General features: G+C 45.8%; 1 protein-coding gene across 11 annotated transcripts in view; it reads left to right on the forward strand.

The window, feature by feature from the left end:
* The window catches only part of TACC2 (transforming acidic coiled-coil containing protein 2), a 212716-nt gene that overhangs the window by 37516 nt on the left and 152236 nt on the right, over nt 1-22964 (forward strand). For all 11 annotated transcript variants that reach the window (XM_019813929.2, XM_019813936.2, XM_019813930.2 and 8 more), the window contains one exon: nt 296-408. In XM_019813929.2, coding sequence (XP_019669488.2) covers nt 296-408 — 113 coding nt within the window. The remainder of the gene's footprint in view (nt 1-295; nt 409-22964) is intronic.

Genomic DNA, 22964 nt, shown 5'->3' on the forward strand with positions numbered 1-22964 from the left:
TTTGTTTTTGAAAGACAGCGAGAGAGCGTGAGCAGGGCAGGGGCGGAGAGAGAGGGAGACACAGAATCCGAAGCAGACTCCAGCTCTGAGCCGTCAGCACAGAGCCCGACGCGGGGCTCGAACCCACGAGCCGTGAGATCATGACCTGAGCCAAAGTCAGGTGCTTAACCGACTGAGCCACCCAGGCGCCCCCAACCTGGCACTTCAATATGCGGCCAGTGGCCAATTGAGAAATGCTCTTGTGTCTTCAGGGGCTCCTTTTTGACTTCTCCAATTTCTCTTTCTTCTGGCATAGAGAACTTCGTCGGCTCAGAGTCCAGGGTCTGTGCAACCACCCGGGAGCGGTCAGAACATAAAAAGGAACCTGGAGGAGAAGTCCGGAAGCAGTGACCATGGGGACTCACACAGGTAGGAGCCAGGTTCAGAGGACTGACCCGGCCCCCTGCATGGCCAGCTCACTGCCTGCCTAGCATTTGCTCTGCTCCATTTGCTTGGGAACATCTACCCTAAAACCCATGACGTGGTCCTCAGTGGTGAGATGGTCAGAGCAGTGGCTCATAGACTGCTTTGTGATTGCCTTGACCTGCATGGTTAGAGAATCGATATGTTTTTCTGTCCAATGAAACTAGCCATTATAGTTCCTTTCTAGCAAGACTCCGGGCTGTTTATCCTCATTATCAGAACTTAAAAAGATCAAGGCTACTGAAGGGTGTCTGATGTGCGGTGAGACGGGGACTATATTCCAGCATGGTAGCCAATGAGGGCACCGGCCGATGAGACAGGATTCACAAACTAGTACTAAAGTGGCCAGGACCCTCGGTCCCAGGGAGGCTGGTGGATGCATTCCAGGCATCGCGAAGGCCACATTGGTGCAGGGAAACAAGGCCAGTGCGGGGTCAGTCGTTGCTTATTGTGACCCAGAGTGGGTCCCGATTTCCCTGCCATGGCCGATGGGAAGAAACCCAATGGACTCTTCCCATGCAGCCTTTGGCACCCACCGTTTTGGGGGCGTTCACAAGCAGAGAGCCAGCAGACGTGAACATTCAGTCCCCAGAACCGCCTGGGGACAAGAGCCCTGGAGGCAGTTACTAATCGTCTGTGGTGGGTTCAGTGCGTGATCTGGTTCGGTGCAGCCCAGCTTCCGGAGGCTAGAATTACTGGTCTTGAAGAAATAAATCAACAGGAGCTCCAAGGAACAAAAATGAACAATTGAAAGGTAGACACCCCTTCTTCCCCATCACAGGCAGTAGACAATGAAATCTGAGGTCATGAATGCTTTGTGGTGTCTTTTTACCAAAGAGTTTAAGCCTTAAACTATGGAGGGTCGTGGGTGAGTAAGAGCGACCCCTAGTGGCAGGAATTTCCACGCCTGTCTGGTATTACTTTCGGGGGGAGGGCTCTGGCTATGGGGTTTCCAGACGAACCACTTTGAACTTCTTGGCCTGAACATTAGATTTCTTTAGGGAAATGGTGGCGCACAGTGTTCTTTTTTGCTGAGGGAATCACAGAATATGCCTTGAACGGCACCTCTGACCCCTGTTTTCTGTAAAAGGGAGGCCTCCTTTGCCTCCTCGACCCCCATGGCTATTTCCTTTTCATGAACTTTGTATCAGGATAACTGGACGGAGATTTTAATATTTGACTCTAATGAGACCAGATGACCTGTCTAAATTGGCTCTGGGTGATCATGAAGCTAATGGGAGAGACCCATCTTTTCTGGACTTCTACGCAGGGGAAATCCCTGTAGGCAGAGATCCAAGATCCGGCTCTCCCCTCCCCTTCTTTGTGAGGTCTTGGGATCTCTCGAGAGGCTTGGGAAATATCTGGGGCCTGGGTCTCAGCTACACTGAAGAGTAACAGCAGCTCAAAAGGCTTTTGTTTCTTGTTTTTCAGCTTTAGTCCATTATTATTTCTCCCTTTGTTCTTATTGTCATGAGCATAAAGGAGGTGCCTTCTAAGAGCAAGCCCAAAGAAGCCACTTCCTGTTCACAATTAGAAACATAGATTCTCCTCCACGAACGCGTGAATGTCTGGGGTGCAGGGCTCTGGACTAACTAACCCACAAACCATCCAGAGGGGCGCGGGCTCCTGGAGTCAGGCCATTTGTAGGAAGAGAGGGCAAGAACTGGCTCCGTGGGTACTGGTCTGGTGGCACACACAGCCCTCGGCATCCACGACGACACTAATAACCGCGTTTCGTGTTCATTTTGCGGATGGGCACCCAACACCACGCCAGACGCTCTGTGCACACAAAGTGAACTTTAATTTTCTTTAAATCAATTCGTTTCCGATTCCGCGTCCTCACTCTGCCAGGCTGGTGGGCATGCCCGTGTCAGCCGTCCTTGCAAGGCCCTCCTCCCCACCTGCTCTGTTGAGGCCGTCGTCTGTCCCCCTCGCCACCGTGGTGCCCGTGATCCAGGCCACGCTGTCCCTCAGGCCCTAGGAGTGCGCTGCTTACATGATGCTCTTGGCACTGGGGAGTCTTTGGTGAGGCCGGGAGGACACAGTCAGGGAGCAGGGAGGGACTCTCAGACATTCCTCACTTTCTAAGACTTTGCTCTCTTGTTTTGCTCCAATGCATTTATCTCTCCCTTTGCCACATTGGACAATCGGCATTTTCTCTTCACAGGCGAGATGATAGGTTTTTACAAAAGACCGAAGAAACCATTGGCCTCATACTGTGTTTTCTCATTGGAAAAACTCCAGAGAGAAAACACAGAAAGGCTTGCAGGGGTTCCCACTGGACCTGGAGACAAGGGAAGAATGTAGGGGGAAAGGCATATGTTAATATTGCCTAACGTCCCTCCACACGGCGTTCTCTCCACTCTACAGATGGGGAAACTGAGGCTTGGAGCCCTATGTCATCTACGATTTAGTAGTAGAAAGTCCATTGTTTCTGCCTTAAGCGTTTTCCTCCCTCTGAATGACACAAGGATGGGGCTCCTACATCCCCGAAGGGGTAAAGTTTTTCATCCGACTGAGTCACGTCAATTCATCCGCCTTGCGTTCCCATCGCCACGTGGTGTCGCTGTTGCAACTTCGCCCCGCTTTGCTTGGAGCCCTGCAGAGGCTGGGAGGCACCTCCCTTGTGCCCATCGCTGCCCAAGTCCCTGCCTCCTGAGGGAGGATGAGCCCGCGCTCCTAGGACAAAGCCGGGTGCCTCTCTTACTGAGCAATGTCCACCCTCGAGCATGGCTGCCCTGGGTACCTGCGCCCAGTTCGGGGTCCACCGCCCACCGTCTCAGGAGCCTTCCTTTCGCTCCTTGGGTACCACCAGCCAGGGACGGCAGCCCTTTCTTTTTAAACACTCAAAACACAATGAATCTTACCATACAACTTCTCCCCAGAGAGTAGAGCTATTAGGTTGCACCAGAGGAAATGACTGTTTTGCAGGAAAAACTGGTGAGTAGTAGCTGTTTCCTGTCCTCTCGCATCCTACCTGCTCACACTTCCAAGGAGGGCCACAGGCAGTAGTTTCTCAGGCAGAGGCCCTAAGCGAGTCCTAAGTGAGTTTCTGGCACCTTTGTCACTGAAGAAGAGGGGCTAGAAACTCAACAGCCTAGAGTCTTTAAAAAAAAATTTTTTTTTAATGTTTATTTTTGAGAGACAGAGTGTGAGTGGGGGAGGGGCAGAGAGAGAGAGGGAGACACAGAATCCCAAGCAGGCTCCAGGCTCCGAGCTGTCAGCACAGAGGCTGACAGCCCGACGCGGGTCTCGAACTCACAGACCCCGAGATCGTGACCTGAGCTGGACTTGGACGCTTAACTGACTGAGCCACCCAGGCGCCCCTCAATAGCCAGGAGTCTTAACCAGTATCCACTGGTTCTCAAACGTGAGCAGGCCTCAGGATCACCCTGCCAGGCTGGTTAAAACATAGATCGCTGGGTTTCTTTTCCAGAGATTCTGATTCAGTAGGTGTGGCCCAAGGCCGAAGGTTGAGCGTTTCTAACCGGTTCCCAAGTGATGTTGATGCTGCTGGTTGGTCCAAGGTCCACACTTGAGAACCACTGCATTATTCCCTGGAGCTGTGTGATGCCATAGGCTCAGTGCTGTTGGGGTTCAGGAGAAGAAGGCTTCTCTGAGGGCTGGGGTGGACAAGGAGAGTCTCCTGGCAGGGGTGGGGGGTGAACTAAAGGGGACAGCTCTAGAGGCCATCCCAGGTAGGGCAGAATTCCTGAATTGGGTCTCTTTGTGGCTGAGTAGGACGTGAGCCCTGATGGAGGGGGTGAGTGTTCACTAAAAAGGCAGAAGGAGTGAGGTCAGATGGAGGAGAATATGGAGGTCAGGTGAGGGGTTGAGATCTTATCCTGCAAGTAACAGGAAGCTGGAGGAGGGCTTTGTGGTTTGTTTGTTTGTTTGTTTATATTTAAATAAAGATTTATGCATGTGAGGACAGAGTTCAGAGGATGAATTTAGGGGCTTGGACTGGTGCGCTGGAGGGGGAGGCTGGAAGGACGTAAGGGAGGTCCCTGCAGCAGCGGAATGGTCCCCAGGAAACCATCCCAAGGCAGAACCCACAGAACCTGGTGACTGCCTAGGTGTGGGCAGAGGAAGTGGAGACAAAGGTTTCTGGAACCTGCTAAGGTTCTGGAACAAGAACCCAAAAGAAGGACCCACCATCAGAGCGAAGGATGTCTAAAGGGATACCTACTATAGGGAAATTATGAACAATTCTGGACACATTGAAAGAAAGACCATAGGAGTCTCCTGGGAACCCTGGCTTTTATTTAAGCTGGCCCCTGGTGTGGGGAGGGGTGATAGTTTAATGGAGCATTGTGGCCCCCAATTCTATAATATCCTCATGGTGGTTCACACGTTAGTCTCAGGTGGGGTAGTTCATTCCACTGCTCTTATTTCATGACTTTAAAACTGTACCTAAGAGCATAGGACAAGGTCAGGGTGGGGGTGAAGGATAGTAAATGAAATCATCTAGGGTGGTATGTCCCAGTCTCCCCAGATCATAAGGTTTACCTGGGTGTTTGTAAAATATATAAATTCCTAGAGCCACCCTAGTCCTTCTGAATCAAATCGCTACATGTGGAACTTAGGACTCTGTGGGTTTTTGGGTGTGTGTGTGGGGGGGGGTGTGTTTAAGCTTATTTATTTCTTGTGAGAGAGATAAGAGCACAAGTGGGGGAGGGGCAGAGAGAGAGAGAGAGAGAGAGAGAGAGAGAGAATCTCAAGCAGGTTCTGCACAGTCAGCACAGAGCCCAATGCGGGGCTCAAACTCACAAACCACAAGATCATGACCTGAGCCAAAGTTGGACGCTTAACTGACTGAGCCACCCAGGCACCCCTAGTTGTTGTTTTTTTTAAGTTTATTCATTTATTTTGAGAGAGAGAGAAAGAGTGCCAGTAGGGGAGGGGCAGAGAGAGAGAGAGAGAGAGAGAGAGAGAGAGAGAGAGGGAGAATCCCAAGCAGGTTCCACATGGTCAGCACAGAGCCCAATGTGGGGCTCAAACTCACGAACCACGAGATCATGACCTGAGCTGAAGCCAGACGCTTAACCGACTGAACCACCCACATGCCCCAGGAATCTGTGTTTAATAAGCATCCTAGGTGATTCTCATGAGTGGGGTAATTTCTGAAATACTCATCTATTGCCAGGTTCAACTTATAAGTATTAAAAATACCCCATTTCCTGACCTCTCCCATGAAGAGTCTGATACAGTAGATTTGGGGTGAGGCCCAACAATCTGTTTTTAATGAAACACCCATGTGATCTTTATGACAAAGTCTTAGCACACGGCCCAAGGCGCTACCCTCAGGCCAATAACAATACCAACTTGCTTGTGCTTCTGTAAACTTTCAAGTTACGGCACAGAATTTGGGGATAATTCGTGTACATTAAGCCTCTGCCCTCTCCCCTCTTCTATTTTTTTCCTCCCACAAATATCTACTGGGCCACCGTTCTGGGCCCGATGCTGTGCTGGGTGGTGGGGACACAGCTGTCAGCCAGAGCCCTGGAGTCTCTCTGCCCCACTGGGTAAGTAGGTTGTAGTGAGGAAGTCGGACATTAAACAAGGAAACAAAAGGAAGACAGACACTTTCAGGTAATATCAGGGCTCTAGAAGGCACCAAATGGGACGCTGGGGTCGACGGCCACAGACAGGGAGTGGCTAGTTCAGATTCAGTCGTGGTTCTCAAAGTGAAGTCCAGATTGGCAGGCTCAACATCCCCTGCAAACCTGACAGAAATTCAGTCTTAGGTCAGACTCTCTGAATCAAACGCTAGAGGTGGGCCCCAGGGATCTGTGTTTAACAAGGCCTCCAGGTGATTCTGATGCACCCCAAGGTTTGATGCACCTGATGTTGAGAACCCTACAGTGATACTCTGGATTAGATGCTCAGAGAAGGAGGTGATGTATGAACTGAGTCTGGAATGGCAAAAAGGAGGCCAGGCATGGGAGGCACCTGGATGGCTCAGTCAGTTGAGTGTCTGACTCTTTGATTTTGACTAAGGTCACGATCTCACGGTTCGTAGGACTGAGCCTGATGTGTAAGGTTCCGTGCTGACAGTGAGGAACTTGCTTGGGATTTCCTCTCTCCTCTCTCTCTCTGCCTCTCCCCCAATCGCTCACACATGCACGTGCTCTCTCTCGCTCTCTCTCAAAAATAAATAAACTTTAAAAAAAAAAAAAAAAAAAGGCAGGCAGAGGAAGATCCAGGTCAAGGGACAGGCAGTGGAAAGGACGTAAGGGGCGAATGAATTTGGTTTGTTAGAGAAACAGAAGGAGGCTGATGAGGTAGGAAGACGTGGGGAGGAGGACAGGGTCCAGATTGGCCAGACTAGGGCCCGAAGGCCATGGTAAGAGATCTAGATTTAGGTGACATGAACGGATTTATTTATTTTATTTATTTATTTATTTTTTAATGGATTTTATTTATTTATTTATTTTTAATTTTATTTTTTAATTTATTAATTTACTTAGAGGGAGAAAGCAGAAGCAGGGAAGGGGAAGAGAGAGAGAGAGAGAGAGAGAGAGAGAGAGAGAGAGGGAGAGGGAGAGAGAATCCCAAGTAGGCTCTGTGTTGTCAATGCATTGACAACACAGAGCCTGACTCTGGGCTGGACCCCACAAACTGTGAGATTATGACCTGGGCTGAGATCAAGACTCAGACGCTTGGGGCGCCTGGGTGGCGCAGTCGGTTAAGCGTCCGACTTCAGCCAGGTCACGATCTCACGGTCTGTGAGTTCGAGCCCCGCGTCAGGCTCTGGGCTGATGGCTCAGAGCCTGGAGCCTGTTTCCGATTCTGTGTCTCCCTGTCTCTCTGCCCCTCCCCCGTTCATGCTCTGTCTCTCTCTGTCCCAAAAATAAATAAACGTTGAAAAAAAAATTAAAAAAAAAAAAAAAGACTCAGACGCTTAACCAACTGAGCCACTCAGGCGCCCCTGATTTATGTTTTAATAGAACCTCTCTGACTGCTGTGTGGAGAATGCAAGGGGGCCAGACTGGAGGCCGGGAGGTCAGAGAAGGAAGCATGAGCGGGGGAGTTCTGAAATACTCAGGACCCTGGCAGGATCCAGCGTGCCTCGAAGGAGGCAGGGATCACAATCATGGTTTCATTATCTCCCTCTGTCCTGCTACAGGAACCTTCCTAGACAGTTTGTTCTTAATTGCCTTCTCCTCCCCAAGAACTCTCCATTAGGCACATTGTGTATGTATTGTGGTCTTTGGATTCCGTATTGGACCAGCTATGACCTTGTAATTGCACTGTAATATCTAAGATGTTTTCCCCTCCCGAGAGTCAATGTTCACCCCTCTGGGGAGGATCCTGAGCACAGCGGGACTGAGGTGATTATGGTGACAATGGAGAAACAGACACAGCTCTGATATTTTGGGTATTCAGGAGCTGAGAGACAGGACCTGTTGATGGATTGGATCTGGAAGGAGGGAGGGAACAGTCAAGGAAGATTCCTTTAACTTTGGCTTGAGCAATTGGGCGATGAGCACCCTTTGCTGAGAAGTGAAAAAGTGGCCAATCGGGTATATTCACCGAGTTCCAGTCGCAGACCCAGTGTCCAGTATTGGGTGAAGCTGGCCAAAAAGTGAGCTGTCACAGTCCTCGTCTCACGGGGCCACCCAGGATAGACCTCCATCTTTGGGAGAAAAGCAGGGCTCTCTTTGGTACTTCAGGGATAGCCTACTTCCTGCTGTATACCCAGCCCCTTAAACACCTGAACAGACCTCATCCTTTTTGGGGGGGATGGGGAGCAGATTCCGTATTCCATTTAGCGGACGTGGGTCCGCAGCTCACCACAGGCCGAGCTCTGAGCTGGAGGCCAGAGGTGGAAGAGACCAACGGGACGTATTGGTCCAGTTGTAGAGAGAGGCATGTAAACAAAGCGTTCTAGAAAAACTAAATGCTACAGGCAGGCTCTGTGGGAGCACCGGGGTGGGAGAGAGGGCCCGGCTCTGCTGAGGGAAGGGAGAGAGTCCTCCACAGGGAGCACCCTTGCTGCTGGGTCTTTGAAACCAAATAGAAATAGGGATTTGTGGGGAAAGAAGATGGTTTCAGGCAGAGGGAACGCTGTAATTATTATGGATCCATAGGAAACAGACTTTAGGAAAGACTGGACTTACTGGGCTCTTTAAAAAAAATATCCTTTTTAATGTTTATTTTTGAGAGAGAGAGAGTGCAAACTGGACAGGGGCAGAGAGACAGGGAGACACAGAATCCAAAGCAGGATCCAGGCTCTGAGCTGTCAGCACAGAGCCCGATGCGGGGCTCGAACTCACAAACCGTGAGATCGTGACCTGAGCCGAAGTCAGATGCTTAACTGACTGAGCCACACAGATGCCCCCAGACTTACTAGGCTCTTCAATAGAGAACTCCAGACCCTCTTTAAGTCTGGGAAATAGAAGATGTGGCAGATTCATTAAGCTCAACCCCTTGACTTTTTCAAATATAGACTTACTTAGAACAAAAATTCTTGGTGTTTGGGTAGCAGCAGCTTAGGGAAGGGTAGAAAAATGGTTTGAAACATGAAAGGGTGGACTTGAAATGACAGGCCAGAATGTCCCCTTGTGCCTTGCCACTGAGTCACCTGCATGCAGGGCAGGGGACCCAGGGCCCAAACACACACCTCACCCGCCGCTCAGAATGGACACACGCAGATGACCGGAAGGCCACGAGGAAATCGAGGCTCGGAGAGGTTAAGAAACTCGTCCCCACACAGACAAAATGTGGCGTGGTGGGGACCACAGTCCAGCTCGGTCTGGTGCCTGTGGAAGCCGGGGCTCAGACCCATTATTGCTGAGCTCTCCCGGGGGGTCTGAAAACATTTGTGTTGTGGTCTCCATAATTAGAAGGAAACCCGGGTCTGTCCTTCAATTTAATTTCCCTATAAACAAGGTCCATTCGCAGACCCAGAAAAAAGAAAAATGAAAAAGATCTGTTTGATGAGCAGGGGCTGGGCCAGCTCTTCATGACCGAGCCCCGTGTTTCCTAGGCAGTAGTAATCTCCTCCTTGCAAACAAACTTCTGCAAAGTCCCAGATCTACTCCCAAACTCCTGCCAAGGCTGGGTGTGTCAGGTGGAGCCGGGGGCAGCCTCCGCCCCGCCCCGCCAGTCCCCAGTCCTGCTTCTGACTCATTATTTATCTCTGGCAGGAAGTAAACACAGAGAGGAGGGGGGGGGGGGCGGGGAGTGAGCTCCCGACTTGAGATACAGGCTGAGAAAGAAGGTCACGCGCTGAATTAGGTGTGTGTCTGCTTTCTGCTCATCTGGTTTCAACAGGGCATTTAAAAAGAGGAGAGGAGGAGTATTTTTCCATCCTGAGATCATCTCCCATGTATTGCAACAATTTGGAAAATAGAGAAAAGTGACAAGTGAGCGGGAAAAAAAAATCACCAATGCACTCACCATCTATAGACAATTGCTCTTAAAATATTAGTGCTTCCCTCAAGCTTTTCACATTTTCCTCATTCTTTATTGATTGTGGTGGCTGTGTGTGTGTGTGTATATATTTTCATGTATTTAAATATTTAAATATCTTCAAACAATATATTTATTGATATAAATATTTATGTAATCTATTTAAACAATAATTATGTAATATATTTAAACAATAATATTTATGTAATATATTTAAATAATATATTGACACACATATAATTTTTAAATATTTTAAAATATGTTAACATACATATTAACACAACATACACATACATATATTATGCATAATATACTTAAATATTTAAACAATATACTAATACCGGTATTTATATACTACATACTTAAATAATCAATAGACTATGTTTTACAGCAGTTTCAGGCTTACAGAAAAATTGAGTCCTACAGAGAATTCTTATATACCCCCCTTCGTCCTATACAGTTTGCCTTATTATTAACATTTTGCATTAGTGTGGTATATTTGTTACAGCTAATGAACCAATATTGATACATTATTAACTAAGATCTACAGTTTATATCAAGCTCTGCTCTGTACAGTCTATGGATTTGGCAAATCCATAACACAATATCATACAGGTATTCATTGCAATATCTTACAGAATAGTTTTACTGCCTTAAAAAGTTTCCTGTGCTACACCTTTTCATTCCTCCTTCCCACCCCTACCAACCCCTGGTAACCATTGATCATTTTACTGTCTCCATAGTTGTGTGTGTGTGTGTGTGTGTGTGTGTGTGTGTGTGTGTGGTGTGTGTGTTTACTGGTGTAAAATACATTCTGTAAGAGTATGAAGCTGAGAGCTTGATGAATGTTTACACTCACGTGTAATCAAGCCTCCCCTAGATCTAAATCATTCCCGTCACCCCAGGACATTCTCTCATGTCCCCTCCCAGTCAATACACTGCCCAAGAATAACAACCATTCTGACTTCTGTCAGGTCTTGAACTTCATATAAAGGGGGATTAAACATCATTTATACTTTGGTGTCTGGCTCCTTAAAAAAAAAAAAAATATATATATATATATATATATGTATATATATATGTATTTATATATCCAATATATATCCATATATATATAACCCTAACCCTAACTCTAACCCTAACTCTAATCATATATATATGTTTTTTTTTAAGTTTATTTATTTTGAGAGAGAGAGAGCATAAGGAGGGGCAGAAAGAGAGGGACAGAGAGAATCCCAAGCAGGCTCTATGCTGAGAGTGCAGAGCCTGACGTGGGACTCAATCTCACGACCGTGAGATCATGACCTGAGCTGAAACCAAGAGTCAGATGCTTAACAAGCTGAGCCGCCCAGGTGCCCCATGTGTGTTCTAATTTTCATTTGGTTCAAGTATTGGTTCAAATACTTTCTAATTTTCCTTTTAATTTCTTCCTTGACTCATGGGCTATTAGAAGTGTATTATTTAATATCCAAATAGTTGGGGACTTTCCAGATATCTTTCTGTTATTAATTTATAATTTAATTCCACTGTAGCCAGATGATATGCTTTGGATAATTTGAATCTTTTTAAATTTATTGAGACTTTTTAAAATGGGTAGAATATAGTCTATCTTCTAAATGTACCATTTGTACTTGAAAAGAATATAATTCTGCCACTGACGGGTAGTGTTTAGCAATTGGGTCAAGTTGGTTGATAGTGTTGCTCCGGTCTTTTGTATCTGTGCTGATTTTCTATCTACTTGTTTAATCAATTATTTTTTTTAAAATTTTTTATGTTTTATTTTATATTTGAGAGAAAGAGAATGAGAGAGCACAAGCAGGAAAGGGGCAGAGAGACAGAGACAGAATCAGAGGCAGGCTCCAGGCTCCAGGCTCCGAGCTGTCAGCACAGAGCCTGACGCAGGGCTGGAACCCACGAGCAGTGAGATCATGACCTGAGCTAAAGACGCTTAACTGACTGAGCCACCAGGTGCCCCTTGTTCAATCAATTATTGAGAAAAGGGTATGGAACTATCACTTTATAACCGAGGATTTGGCCATTTCTTTTCTTTTTCTTTTCTTTTTTTTTTTTTTTTGATCAGGTTTTGCTTTGTGTATTTTGAAGCTCTATTATTAAATAAACTTAAAAAATGTTTATTTATTTATTTTGAGAGAAAGAGAGAGAATGTGGTGGGAGAGTGGAAAGAGAGGGAGAGAGAGAATCCCAAGCAGGCTCCACATGCTTTCAGCACAGAGCTCATCATGGGGCTTGATCCCACAAACCATGAGATCATGACCTGAACCAAAATCAAGAGTCAGACGCTTAATGGAGTGAGCTACCTAGGCGCCCCTGTTATTAAATAGACTTTTAGAATGTTTATGTCCTATTGATGAATTGAACCTTTTATCATTAGGATGATCTTCCTTATGCCTAGTAATATTCCTTGCTCCAAAATCTGTTTTGTCTGATATAATACAGACACAGCAGCTTTCTTTTCATTAACATTTTCACAGTATAGTTTCCCCCTGCCTTTCATTCTCTTACTTTTAATCTATTTGTGTTTTTAAGCAAAGTTTGAAGTGCTTTTTCTGTAGACAGCATATAGTTGGGTCTTTCTTTTGCCATCCACTCTGAATATTACTGCCTTTTAACAGAAGTGTTTATTACATTTACATTTAATGTGATTATCGATATGGTTGGTTTAAATCTACAGTCTTATTTGTTTTCTCCATCTCTTTTCTGTGCCTTTTACCCTACTTTTTGGCTTCTTTTGAAAAAAAGTCATTATTTTAATGATTCTATTTTATTTCCCTTTGAACTTATTAGCCATAACTATTTGTGTTATGTAGGTAGTTGCTTTAGGATCTATACTATACATCTTTGATGTGATGCATTTCAAGTGTTATTACACCATTTCATGTACATTTAGTAGAGTCTTACAACAATATATTTTTATTTCTCCCCTTCGGGCCTTTGTGTTTTGTTGTCATATATTTTATTTCTATGTATGTTTCAAATCCCACGACATATGTTATTTTTGCTTGACATAGCCAACTATCTCTTAAAGGAGATTTAAATAATGAGGAAAAAAGAACTTATATTTGCCTGCAGAGTCACCATTCCTGCTGTTACTTATTCTTTTGTGTAGGTACCGATGGCCATCTGGTATTATTTTCTTTTGGTTTGTGGGACTTCCTTCAACAGTTTTTGAAAGATAGGTCTGCTGGTACTTAATTCTCTTGGCTTTTAAATGTCTGAAAAAAAACCTTCTTTTCACCCATGTTTTAGGAAGCTGTTTTTGCTAGGCAAAGAGTTCTTGATCGACAGTTCTTTTCTCTTGTACCACTTGAAATTGATTGCCCCCCTGCACTCTAGCGTGCGTGGTTTCCAACAAAAACTCCTGCCATCCTTTCTTTGGTTCTTCTGTCTTTCCTTCTCTGGCTGCTCTTAATATTTTGTTATGTTTTTACTGGTTTTAAGCAATTTGGTTATGATATACTTTGGCGTAAGTTCCTTCTTGTTTCTTGTGCTGAGAGTTAGATTCTTATATCTATGGGTTTATAGTTTACATCATTTTTGGTAAGTTTTGCAACCATTATTTCTTCAAAGAGTTTTTAAAAATCTCCCTCCCTCCTTTGGGGACTCTAATGACATACATATTTGGCTGCTTCAATTGTCTCAGAACTCACTGATGCTCTGTTTTTAAAAATTCTTGTCTTTTTCTCTGCGTGTTCCATTTTGGACTCTTTCTACTGCTCTGTCTTCGAGTTCACTAGTCTTTTTCTCTGTAAGGACTAATCTGTTACTAATCCCGCCCACTATGTTTTTCATTTTAGATATTAGAGTTTTCTTCTTGACACACTTGATTGGGATTTTTTTTTAAGATTTTAGTTTTAAGTAATCCCTACATCCAACATGGGGCTCAAACTCACAACCCCGAGATCAAGAGTCACATGCTCCACTGACTGAGCCAGTCAGGTGCCCCTAATTGGGATCTTTTTTATGTCTTCCACATCTGTACTTAACATGCTCAATCTTCCCTCTAGCCTCCTGAACATATGGAACACAGTTATAATACTTTTTAAAAAGTCCTTGTGTAAGTAAACTTAGAAAAAAAATTTTTAAAGGGGGGGCACCTGGGTGTCTCGGTTCATCATCCGCTTCAGCTCAGGTCATGATCTCATGGTTCCAGAGTTCGAGCCCCGCTTCAGGCTCCATGATGACAGTGTGGAGTCTGCTTGGGATTCTCTCTCTCCCCCCCCCCCCATCTGCCCCTTCCTGACTCATATTTTCTCTCTCTCTCTCTCAAAATAAATAAATAAATAAACTTAAAAAAATTTTTTTAAGTCCTTGTGTACTAATTCTATCATCTGCATAATTTCTGGGTTGGTTTTGATTAACTGAGTTTTATTTTCATTGTGGGTCATATTTTCCTGCTTCTTTGCATTCCAGATACTGTGGGGCCTTATGCTTTTGGATTCTGGATATTTTTGTATTCTTATAAATATTCCTGAACTTTGCTCTGGGATGCAGTTAAGTTATTTGGAACAGCCTAATCCTTTTAGGGCTCCATTAGATGGGATCAGAGCAGTGTTTAGCCCAGGATTCATTTTTTCCACCACTGAGGCAAGACACTTCTTAGTGCTTTAACAGACGTCCCATGAATTATGAGGTTTTCCACTGTGGCTGGTGGGAACAGGAGCTTTTCCCAGCCCTGTGTTAGCTTTAAGGATTCTTCCCCATAAACCTTCCTGATGGTCTGAACCTAGTGTCAGGTTCATATACATATACATGCTAATCAGCACTTGGATATCCCCAGAGTTCTCTCTTTGTCCAAGTTTCTTTTCTCTGGCACTCAGATGCCCAGCTCCATCTCAGCAAGCCCAAGAGACCGATGGACTCCCTGGGCCACATCCTTCAGGACTTAGCTGGGGTAAGAGGAGCACTTACTCTGTTGCTTTCCCTCTCTGGGGATCACAGACCTCTGTCGCCCATGTCTCCTCTAGTGGCCAAACCCCCATTAGTCCAACCCCCCATTGTTGTTAATAATTCTTTATATGACACTTTCCAACCCAAGCTCTCTGAAAAGACCAAAAAGTCACTGTATCAAGTTTCTTTCTCTAGTTTTAAATGGAAGTGCAGCAAAACACCTGGCATTTATTTTGGGAGCGGTAGGGAGATGTTTCCAGAAGAAAAAGAATAATAAGAGAGAGGATACCATGGGCAAGAGTTGTTTTTCTTTCCTTTTCAAGAGCAGCTTATTTTGCATACACTTGTAATCTCTTTTCTGTTTGTGGCCTCAAATGCCAACCTTGATAGGAGTTAATCTTCCCAAATCATCACCGCAGCTGTGTTAATGTTGGGAAGGAGGCTGGGATGGTTTTTATGTCTTCAACATGGAACTGGCTTGGCCTCTGGTGATGTTGACTCATCAACTCCCCCCACCCCACACACATTTAGGCCGGTGGAATTATAGAGAGGCAAATCTCAACAAAATAGGCTGGTGACTGGGACATGTTCTAGAAAAAAAAACCCTTCTTCACAGTTTTTAGCTCAGTACACATGGGTTCAGCCTCACATGGTGACATTGGTAACGTCTTTTTGTTCAGGGAATGCCCCAAATTCTCTGAAAGATTTTTCAATCATCAAGGGAAGATTCCAATGCTTTGTACTTTTCTTGTGTTGACAAAGGCAGGAAAATGATTTTAATACACTTTAGAAGTCTTATCAAGAAGGAATGTTAGCAAAAATATGTTTACCGCTATTTGTTGTTTCTTGATGTCAAAACAAAATAAATACCCTGGCCGCCTTCCTGCCCCCCACAAAAAAAATAAATAAATAAAAATAAAAATACCCCCATGATCCAAGCACACAAACAAAACAGTTGCTTGCATTTTCCCGTGGATAATTAGTAGGATTTAAATTAAAATTAAGAAAATATTCCTACCAAATATTCCACCAAATTCCTTGATTTGGGCGTATTAAAGTCTCAAAGACCTTTCTCTATTATGAATAAAAAAGATATCCTCTCTAATGGGATAGTAGTTTTATTTTTGGTATTTGAACATTAGGAAATGTCTGAACAATCAGAACTAATTATTATGTCAGAAACGCATTTCAGTGAATTGGGGTCTGATCATGACTTATCTAGATGCATTGGAAGGACAACGATAGATGTGAGTGACACACAGAGACATGGGTTTGTGCCAGCGATGGTGAGCTCGTGTGTGCAACAATCCGTCAGCCCTTCCAGCAATCAGTCTGGGAAGCACAAAATTGGGTCATTCTGCTGTCTTTTGGACGCTACGAGAAAGATGCTGAAAAAATTGGTTAGAAGATCATTTTTGAATTTTCCTTGGAATTCAGTTGCTGGGTTTCCTCCCTATGCTATGCCCTATGCTATGATGGATTCCCACAAGCAGACTGACACCGACCATGACCTTGAAGTCATGTAACAGTTCATGTGGCAGAGTGCAGATGAAATAGTAAGGAAAACACCCTCACACACACACACACACACCCTTCTCCCCCATAACTCTTTAGAACCTAACAATATTTTCCTTCCGCCTATTGCATGGGCTGCTCAAGCATTGTGGTCTTTGTTTTTTCTATCACAGAATGAGCATAAGAAAGAGTTAAAACTGGATTAAAAATACAAAGCTGAGTCTGACAAGGCTGCTAAGGTCAGTGGGCTCCTAGGCCTCAGTGCAGGAAGCACTGTTTGGACAAGTTAAGATCGTGTGTGTAGATTGGACTTAATCTGCTGGAATCGCAAAGAATTTTCTGAGGGGGTGGCTTTCTCCATGAAATACCATGTTTAATTGTTTTTTTGTTTGTTTTGTTTTTTGAAGTTTACTTATTTTGAGAAAGAGAGTGCTTGCATGAGCAGTGAAGGGGCAGAGAGAGAAGGAGAGAGAAAGAGAGAGAGAGAGAGAGAGAGAGAGAGAGAGAAGCCCAAGCAGGCTCCATGCTGCCAGTGCAGAGCCTGATGCAAGGCTCAGACTCATGAACATGTGAGATCATGACCTGCGCCAAAATCAAGAGTCAGATGCTTAACTGACTCAGCCATGTTCCAGCCATGTTTAGTTGTTGGGACTTGACAATCTCCCTCTCTTTATTAACCTGAGAATTCTTTCCTCTGCACAAATCACTTAGAACAGAAATCCTCTCTCAAACTCCCTGGAATAGGGATCCATCTCACAGTATGGGAGTTAACTCAAGTAAGCAAGTTTTTATGTCCGTGAACAAAATTATTCCTCATTTATAGACTCATTCCATCATTCCACGATTCATTCGGCAGAGTACGTACGGGTGCTAGACCGAGATATAAAAACAAATGAGATGAATTCCCTTTAGCCTCCAGGAGGTCATACCCAGCAGGAAAATAAGTGAGCAAACAAATAGGACAGCGTGTAGGTACTGAGAGAGAGTCTGCACACAGGCTTTAGGAGAATAGAAAAGGGAGCATATGCATCCCAGGGAGGGGTCCCTCCATGGAGGGAGGCGGAGTGGGGGTTCCTACCACAGAGCCCGGTGAGAGGGTCTGCACTGTTCCGGAGAGTAAGGGGGTCTTACCATGGAGGAGGGGAATCAGGGAATCAAGTCAGAATGGCTGCTCCCAATACTGCCCCCTGAACTAACCCTCCACACCCAGTGCCAGGCTGTGTACAAGTGCAGGGGGCCACAAAGGCTGGGGAGCGCCAGCCCCAGAGAGGTTGTCACATGGCAGGCAGCTGGGGGAGGAGAAGGGTACCTATGGGGGCTGCTTTCTCCAAGTCACCAAGCAGAGGAGCCTCACCTCCTCCCGAGAGATTACGCTAAGGGAGAATAGGGCAGAAGTGTCATGCTTCTCTGAGAGCTCAGCTGTGTCCGAAAAATACCAAATTGGTGGGCCGAGACAGGAATGCACACAGCCAAGGACCGCCCCCAGCCCCGGGCCCCCTCATCACCACCCCAGCTGCCACGACTGGGGATAGTGTATTAGGATTGGTGGTTCTCAGGGGCTGCAGTCGAACTCACAGGATCTCTCTTTACTCCTTGCTTTTCTTTTCTAGAAAGAACATTGGAATGCAGTGAGTAACAGTGATGATGTGATGTGGGGAAATTACACTAACTTATGAAAATAACAAATCGTTCACAGACTTCTGTACTTTATAATTAGTAACAAATTTCTTGCAGCACACCCCCTAGTTCATCAGACCCACCAGTGTGCGTAGGGCCTTAACCTCACTTCTTTGGAAGAAGCATTTAAACAAAAGTGTGTTGCCTTTCCTGAGCCTCATTTCCCTCATCTGTAAAATGAAGTGTTTGGACTAAACAGGTTACTAGAAAGCTAGGGTTGCGTGGAAGAAAAGAGCATTCCTAACGTTTAAGTCAAACAACTGTGATTTGGGAGCATTTCTGTGTATTTAGAATCCTTGTTTTGGGTTTATTTGTATCTGCCCATCCACCCATCCACCTACCCAGCTGTCCACCCACTCAACCATCCATTCATTCACCCATCCATTTACCCAACCGTCCACCTACCCAATCATCCGTCCACCAACCATCCATCCACCAATCATTCATTTATCCATCCATCCATCCATCCAACCGTCCATCTACCAATCACCCATCCATCTACCCAACCATCTATCCACCCAATGATCCATCCGCCCAAGCATTCATCCAATCGCCCATCCATCTACTCATACATTCATATATTCAATGTTTGCTGTACCCTACATACTGAGGATACAATATTGAAAAGAGAAAAGACTCAGTCTTCATTATCCTCCAGTGGAGGGAATGGTCATCAATCCATGTTGATGGCAACTGTGACTACAGCCATCACTAGGTGGGCCTGTGAAAGAAGATCTGATCCCAGAGGCCAGGTCAGGAGGGCTTTGTTGACAAGTGATGAGTGGAACTGAGACCTGCTGGGGAAGAGTAGGAGGGTTCTGGGCTCTGGGCTCCAGGCAGATGCACGGATGGGGAGCTCCGAGTGGGATGAGACAGGAAAGGCAGGCTGGGGCCACAGCTGATTGCAAAATGAAGCCATCGGAGAGTCTTCCCACAAGGCTGATGGGATCAGGCTTTTATTTCTAAGCCATCACTCTGGCTGCAGACTGGAAGACAGAATAATGCACCCAGAGTGAATGGGAGAAGCAGTGCCCGTGCAGAAGAGGTGAGGCCAGCAAGCACAGGGAAGCAGGAGGTGTCAGGGCCCTGGAGCCAGGTGGTGCGGGGCTTGATCTTGCTTCGCATCAGGAGCTCCGAGACCCTGAGTCCAGTCTTAAACCTCTCTGGGAATATTTCTACATGTGGGCAGTAAGGGCTATCCATTCTGCGGGGCTACTGAGTGCATTAAACACAGTCATAACTGAAAAGGGCTTAGCGTGGGCCTGGCCTTGATAAATGCTCAGTATGTGGCCACCTCTCCATCGTGACAGTGATGCTTTATGGTTTTGCTGGTTCCCTTCAACCCTGGTAGTTCAGGGACCACGCTTGTTTTTTCTCAAACAGCCTCCTTCTCTGAACATTCCTGGGTGGCTCAAGCATATGTCCTCAGAACTGTGTATTTAGGAGCCCATCTGGATGTGATTGTCTCCAGCCAGGGTAGTGGGGACGGCCTTTTCTGCACCTCTGTTGTCTGCTCCGAATTTTGCTGCAGGAAATCACCTCTTAGCCCACGCTTCTCCGTTTGTTGTGCTGGGGCCTCTGGTCTGCACCAAGGGGCCTGCATCGGGCCTCATCCTGCAACTTCCACTCAACGGCAACCCCCCCTTCGGGCTGCAAAGCCTCCATTGAGAGGTCTATGCTGCCCAGCCCTCAAGAGCCGGCCTTTGGATTCTGAGCTGGATGGCCATCCCACACATGCTGATACAGTCTTGAAGCATAAAAGGACATTATGTAACCTTCAGTTACTGAAGAGCCCTCACAGATCCGTTCTCAGAATTTTTCCTGCCCTTGGGCAAATCTGCTTCTGACAAGTGGCTTTAATCTGGTTTTAAAAATTGCTTCAGATGGATAATCAAAGAAATTGCTGGTGCTTAGCTTATGCTAAATAACCCAAGCAGGGCTTTTATTAGAGGAGGGAGGCGGGGGAGCCGTGTGTCCCACGCAAGGTGGGAATTTGCTCCCGGTGGTTGTCTGATAAGACTCACAGGTTTTCAAGGTGCCTAAGTTGAGTGCATCTATCATCTTGTCCCTCAGTCTACCTGAAGGGAAGCCACACACTCCCTCTAAGCTGGCAGCTCCTGTCAGAGGCGGGGACAAGGAAGTGGTTTTATTTGTGTCATTACCGGTGTGTTGGGGGCGGGGGGCTGTGTTCTGTGCTTCTGGATCAATCAGATGTATGGAGGAGTGCTTCATTTCCAAATTACACACCACTGATCTCATTAACTTCTAAATGGTGAGACCCCTCGTTTGTGGGTGGGACACAAAATGCAAAGTGCTCGTTAAAAGGGAGCTGGCCAGATGTGGAGTGCAGAGTTGTTGGTTCCAGAACAATCCATGAGCCAACAGCCCTGTGGCTTGTGAGCCCTCTGAGCCTAGTGCTTCCTGAGGTAGAGAGAGTCAACGCTGGGCCAGGGCTTTCTGGGCGCAGCTGTCCGTATGACCAGCTGAGGATTACAGGGGTCTGTATAGCTCACCCCCTGAGTTTTCTCTTTTTGCCCTTGTCAGTCCTGAAGGGGTCTGAAAACATGAATCTCGTTGAGACAGTAGCCAACTCTTTCTTGGGCCCATCTTAAATATTTTCAGCACATCATTCCTGTGTTATATGTGTGGGAACAGGCATTAAATAAGTATTAGTGGTGCTGTGATCGTGTATACATACCCCCTTCAAAGATGTCAAGCACATTTCATAGGTGAGGGGCCTGGGGAGAGGCTGGAATAGAGTCAGGGAAAGAGACTAGGGGCGTAAACAACAGGTATTGGTTGATCACGTTCTGGAGGCAGGATATCCAACATCAAGGTGCCAGCATTTTCTGTCTGCTGAGAGCCTGCTCCCTGGTTCACAGATGGACGCTTTTTCACTGCGTCCTCACAAGACCGAAGGGACAAGGGAGCTCTCCGGGGACTCGTTCATAAGGCCACTAATCCCATTCATGGGGGCTCCAGAATCAGGACCAAGTCACCTCCCAAAGGCCCCACCTCCCAATACCATCACGTTGGGGATCAGGTTTCGACACATGAACTGGGGGGACACAAACATTCAGGTTCCCTTTTGGAGAAGTTTTTATTCCTGGGGGCAGCGTACATTATGTTCCCAACTTCTCAGCTGGGAAAATTGGAAACCTCAAAATGTGGCAAGGATAGTACGATAAATACCCGTATGCCTGTTGTATTGGTCGGCTTACACTGCCACAGATTGAGGGGCTTTGGCAGAAGAAATTTATTTTCTCACTGTTCTAGGAGCTGGAATTGCAAGGGTAGGGGTGGTGGTTTCAGATGAGACCTTTCTTCTCGGCCCGCAGACGGTGGCTCCTGGCTGTGTCCTCTCGTGGCCTCTTCTCTGTGTGACGCACTCCTGGTGTCTCTTCCTTTTCTGATAAGAACACCACCCATGTTGGATTAGGACTCGGCTCGTGTGACTTTATTTAACCTTAGTGACCCTATCCCCAAATACAGTCACCTTGGGGGTTAGAGCCCCAATATATGGATTTTGCAATTTCTAAATTTTAACAGGAATGTTTTCCACCTTGCCACTGTGTGCATCCCTGATAAATGAGCTAGAATTTTGGAAGTGAGCATGTAGAGTAGAATCTTTCCTCTGGTCACATTCAAAACACTGTGGGTGTGTGAGGGGCTCCTGGGTGGCTCAGAGCCTCTGACTTTGGCTCAGGTCATGATCTCGCAGTTTGTGAGTTCGAGCCCCATGTCAGGCTCTCTGCTGTCAGCACAGAGCCCACTTCAGATCCTCTGTCCCCCTCTCTCTCTTCCCCTCCCCTGCTCACATGCATTTACTCTCTCTCTCTCTCTCTCTCTCTCTCAATAAAATAAAATAAACATTTTTAAAAAAAGCAAAGCACTATGGGTGTATGAATACATGAATGTGTATATATATAACACTTACAAAGCCACTCCCTAGATCTTTCTCCCTATAATAATTTTTAAAAACATGGTAAAAGCCCTGGAAAAACCATACTTCTATTAACTTTGTCTTGAGCAATTTCTCTTGGCAGTGAAAGGTATGTGATCATAACAAGTACATAGAATCACAGCTATGTCAGAATAACAAAACTGCATCCTTTAAAAACTTGTGTAGGAAGAAAAGGAAATTCACCAGAACACTCCAAGTGGCAAGCATGTGGGAGACATTTTTCCTACATTTTCAAAATTTTGTATTGGCCATGTGTTATTTAAAAAAAATTTTAAATGTGCTTAAGAAAAACCACGTAGAATTGAAAAGCCCAGTCCAGATATGGCAGGTGATGAACTAATTTACAGTAACCCGATAGCTGGATACCTACAGCAAATCCATCATTCTGAGCCACGTTCCCCCAAGTTGCCTGCAGGGTTCACATGCTGTCCAGCAAAGTAAGTTCAAGTTAGGACAGATATGGGTATGAAGGTAATTCAGCTTTTAGTTTTATATATAGGTCACAGGCAGAAACTGCAGACCTAAGCAGAATTGATGTTTGGATTATGCCCCTCACAGTACCGCATGTTGAATTTAAGAATTGAGTCAACTTTTTTGGGGCGCCTGGGTGGCTCAGTCAGTTGAGCATCCGACTTCGGCTCAGGTCATGATCTCACAGCTCATGAGTTCGAGCCCCACGTCGGGCTCTGTGCTGACAGCTCAGAGCCTGGAGCCTGCTTCAGATTCTGTGTCTCGCTCTCTCTCTGCCCCTAACCCGCTCACATTCTGTCTCTGTCTCTGTCAAAAATAAATAAATATTAAAAAAATTTTTTTTTAAAGAATCAAGTCAACCTTTATCAAGAATAACCCTTTATCTCTCTTTTTTTAAGTTTATGTATTTATGTATGTATTTATTTATTTAGAGTGCAAGTGGGGGAGAGGGGCAGAGAGAGAGGGAGAGATTGAGAATCCCAAAAGCGGGCTCTGTGCTGTCAGCATGGAGCCCGACTCAGGGCTTCAACTCACAGACCATCAGATCATG

Source organism: Felis catus, chromosome D2, assembly GCF_018350175.1.
Source record: "Felis catus isolate Fca126 chromosome D2, F.catus_Fca126_mat1.0, whole genome shotgun sequence".
Taxonomy (NCBI): domain Eukaryota; kingdom Metazoa; phylum Chordata; class Mammalia; order Carnivora; family Felidae; genus Felis; species Felis catus.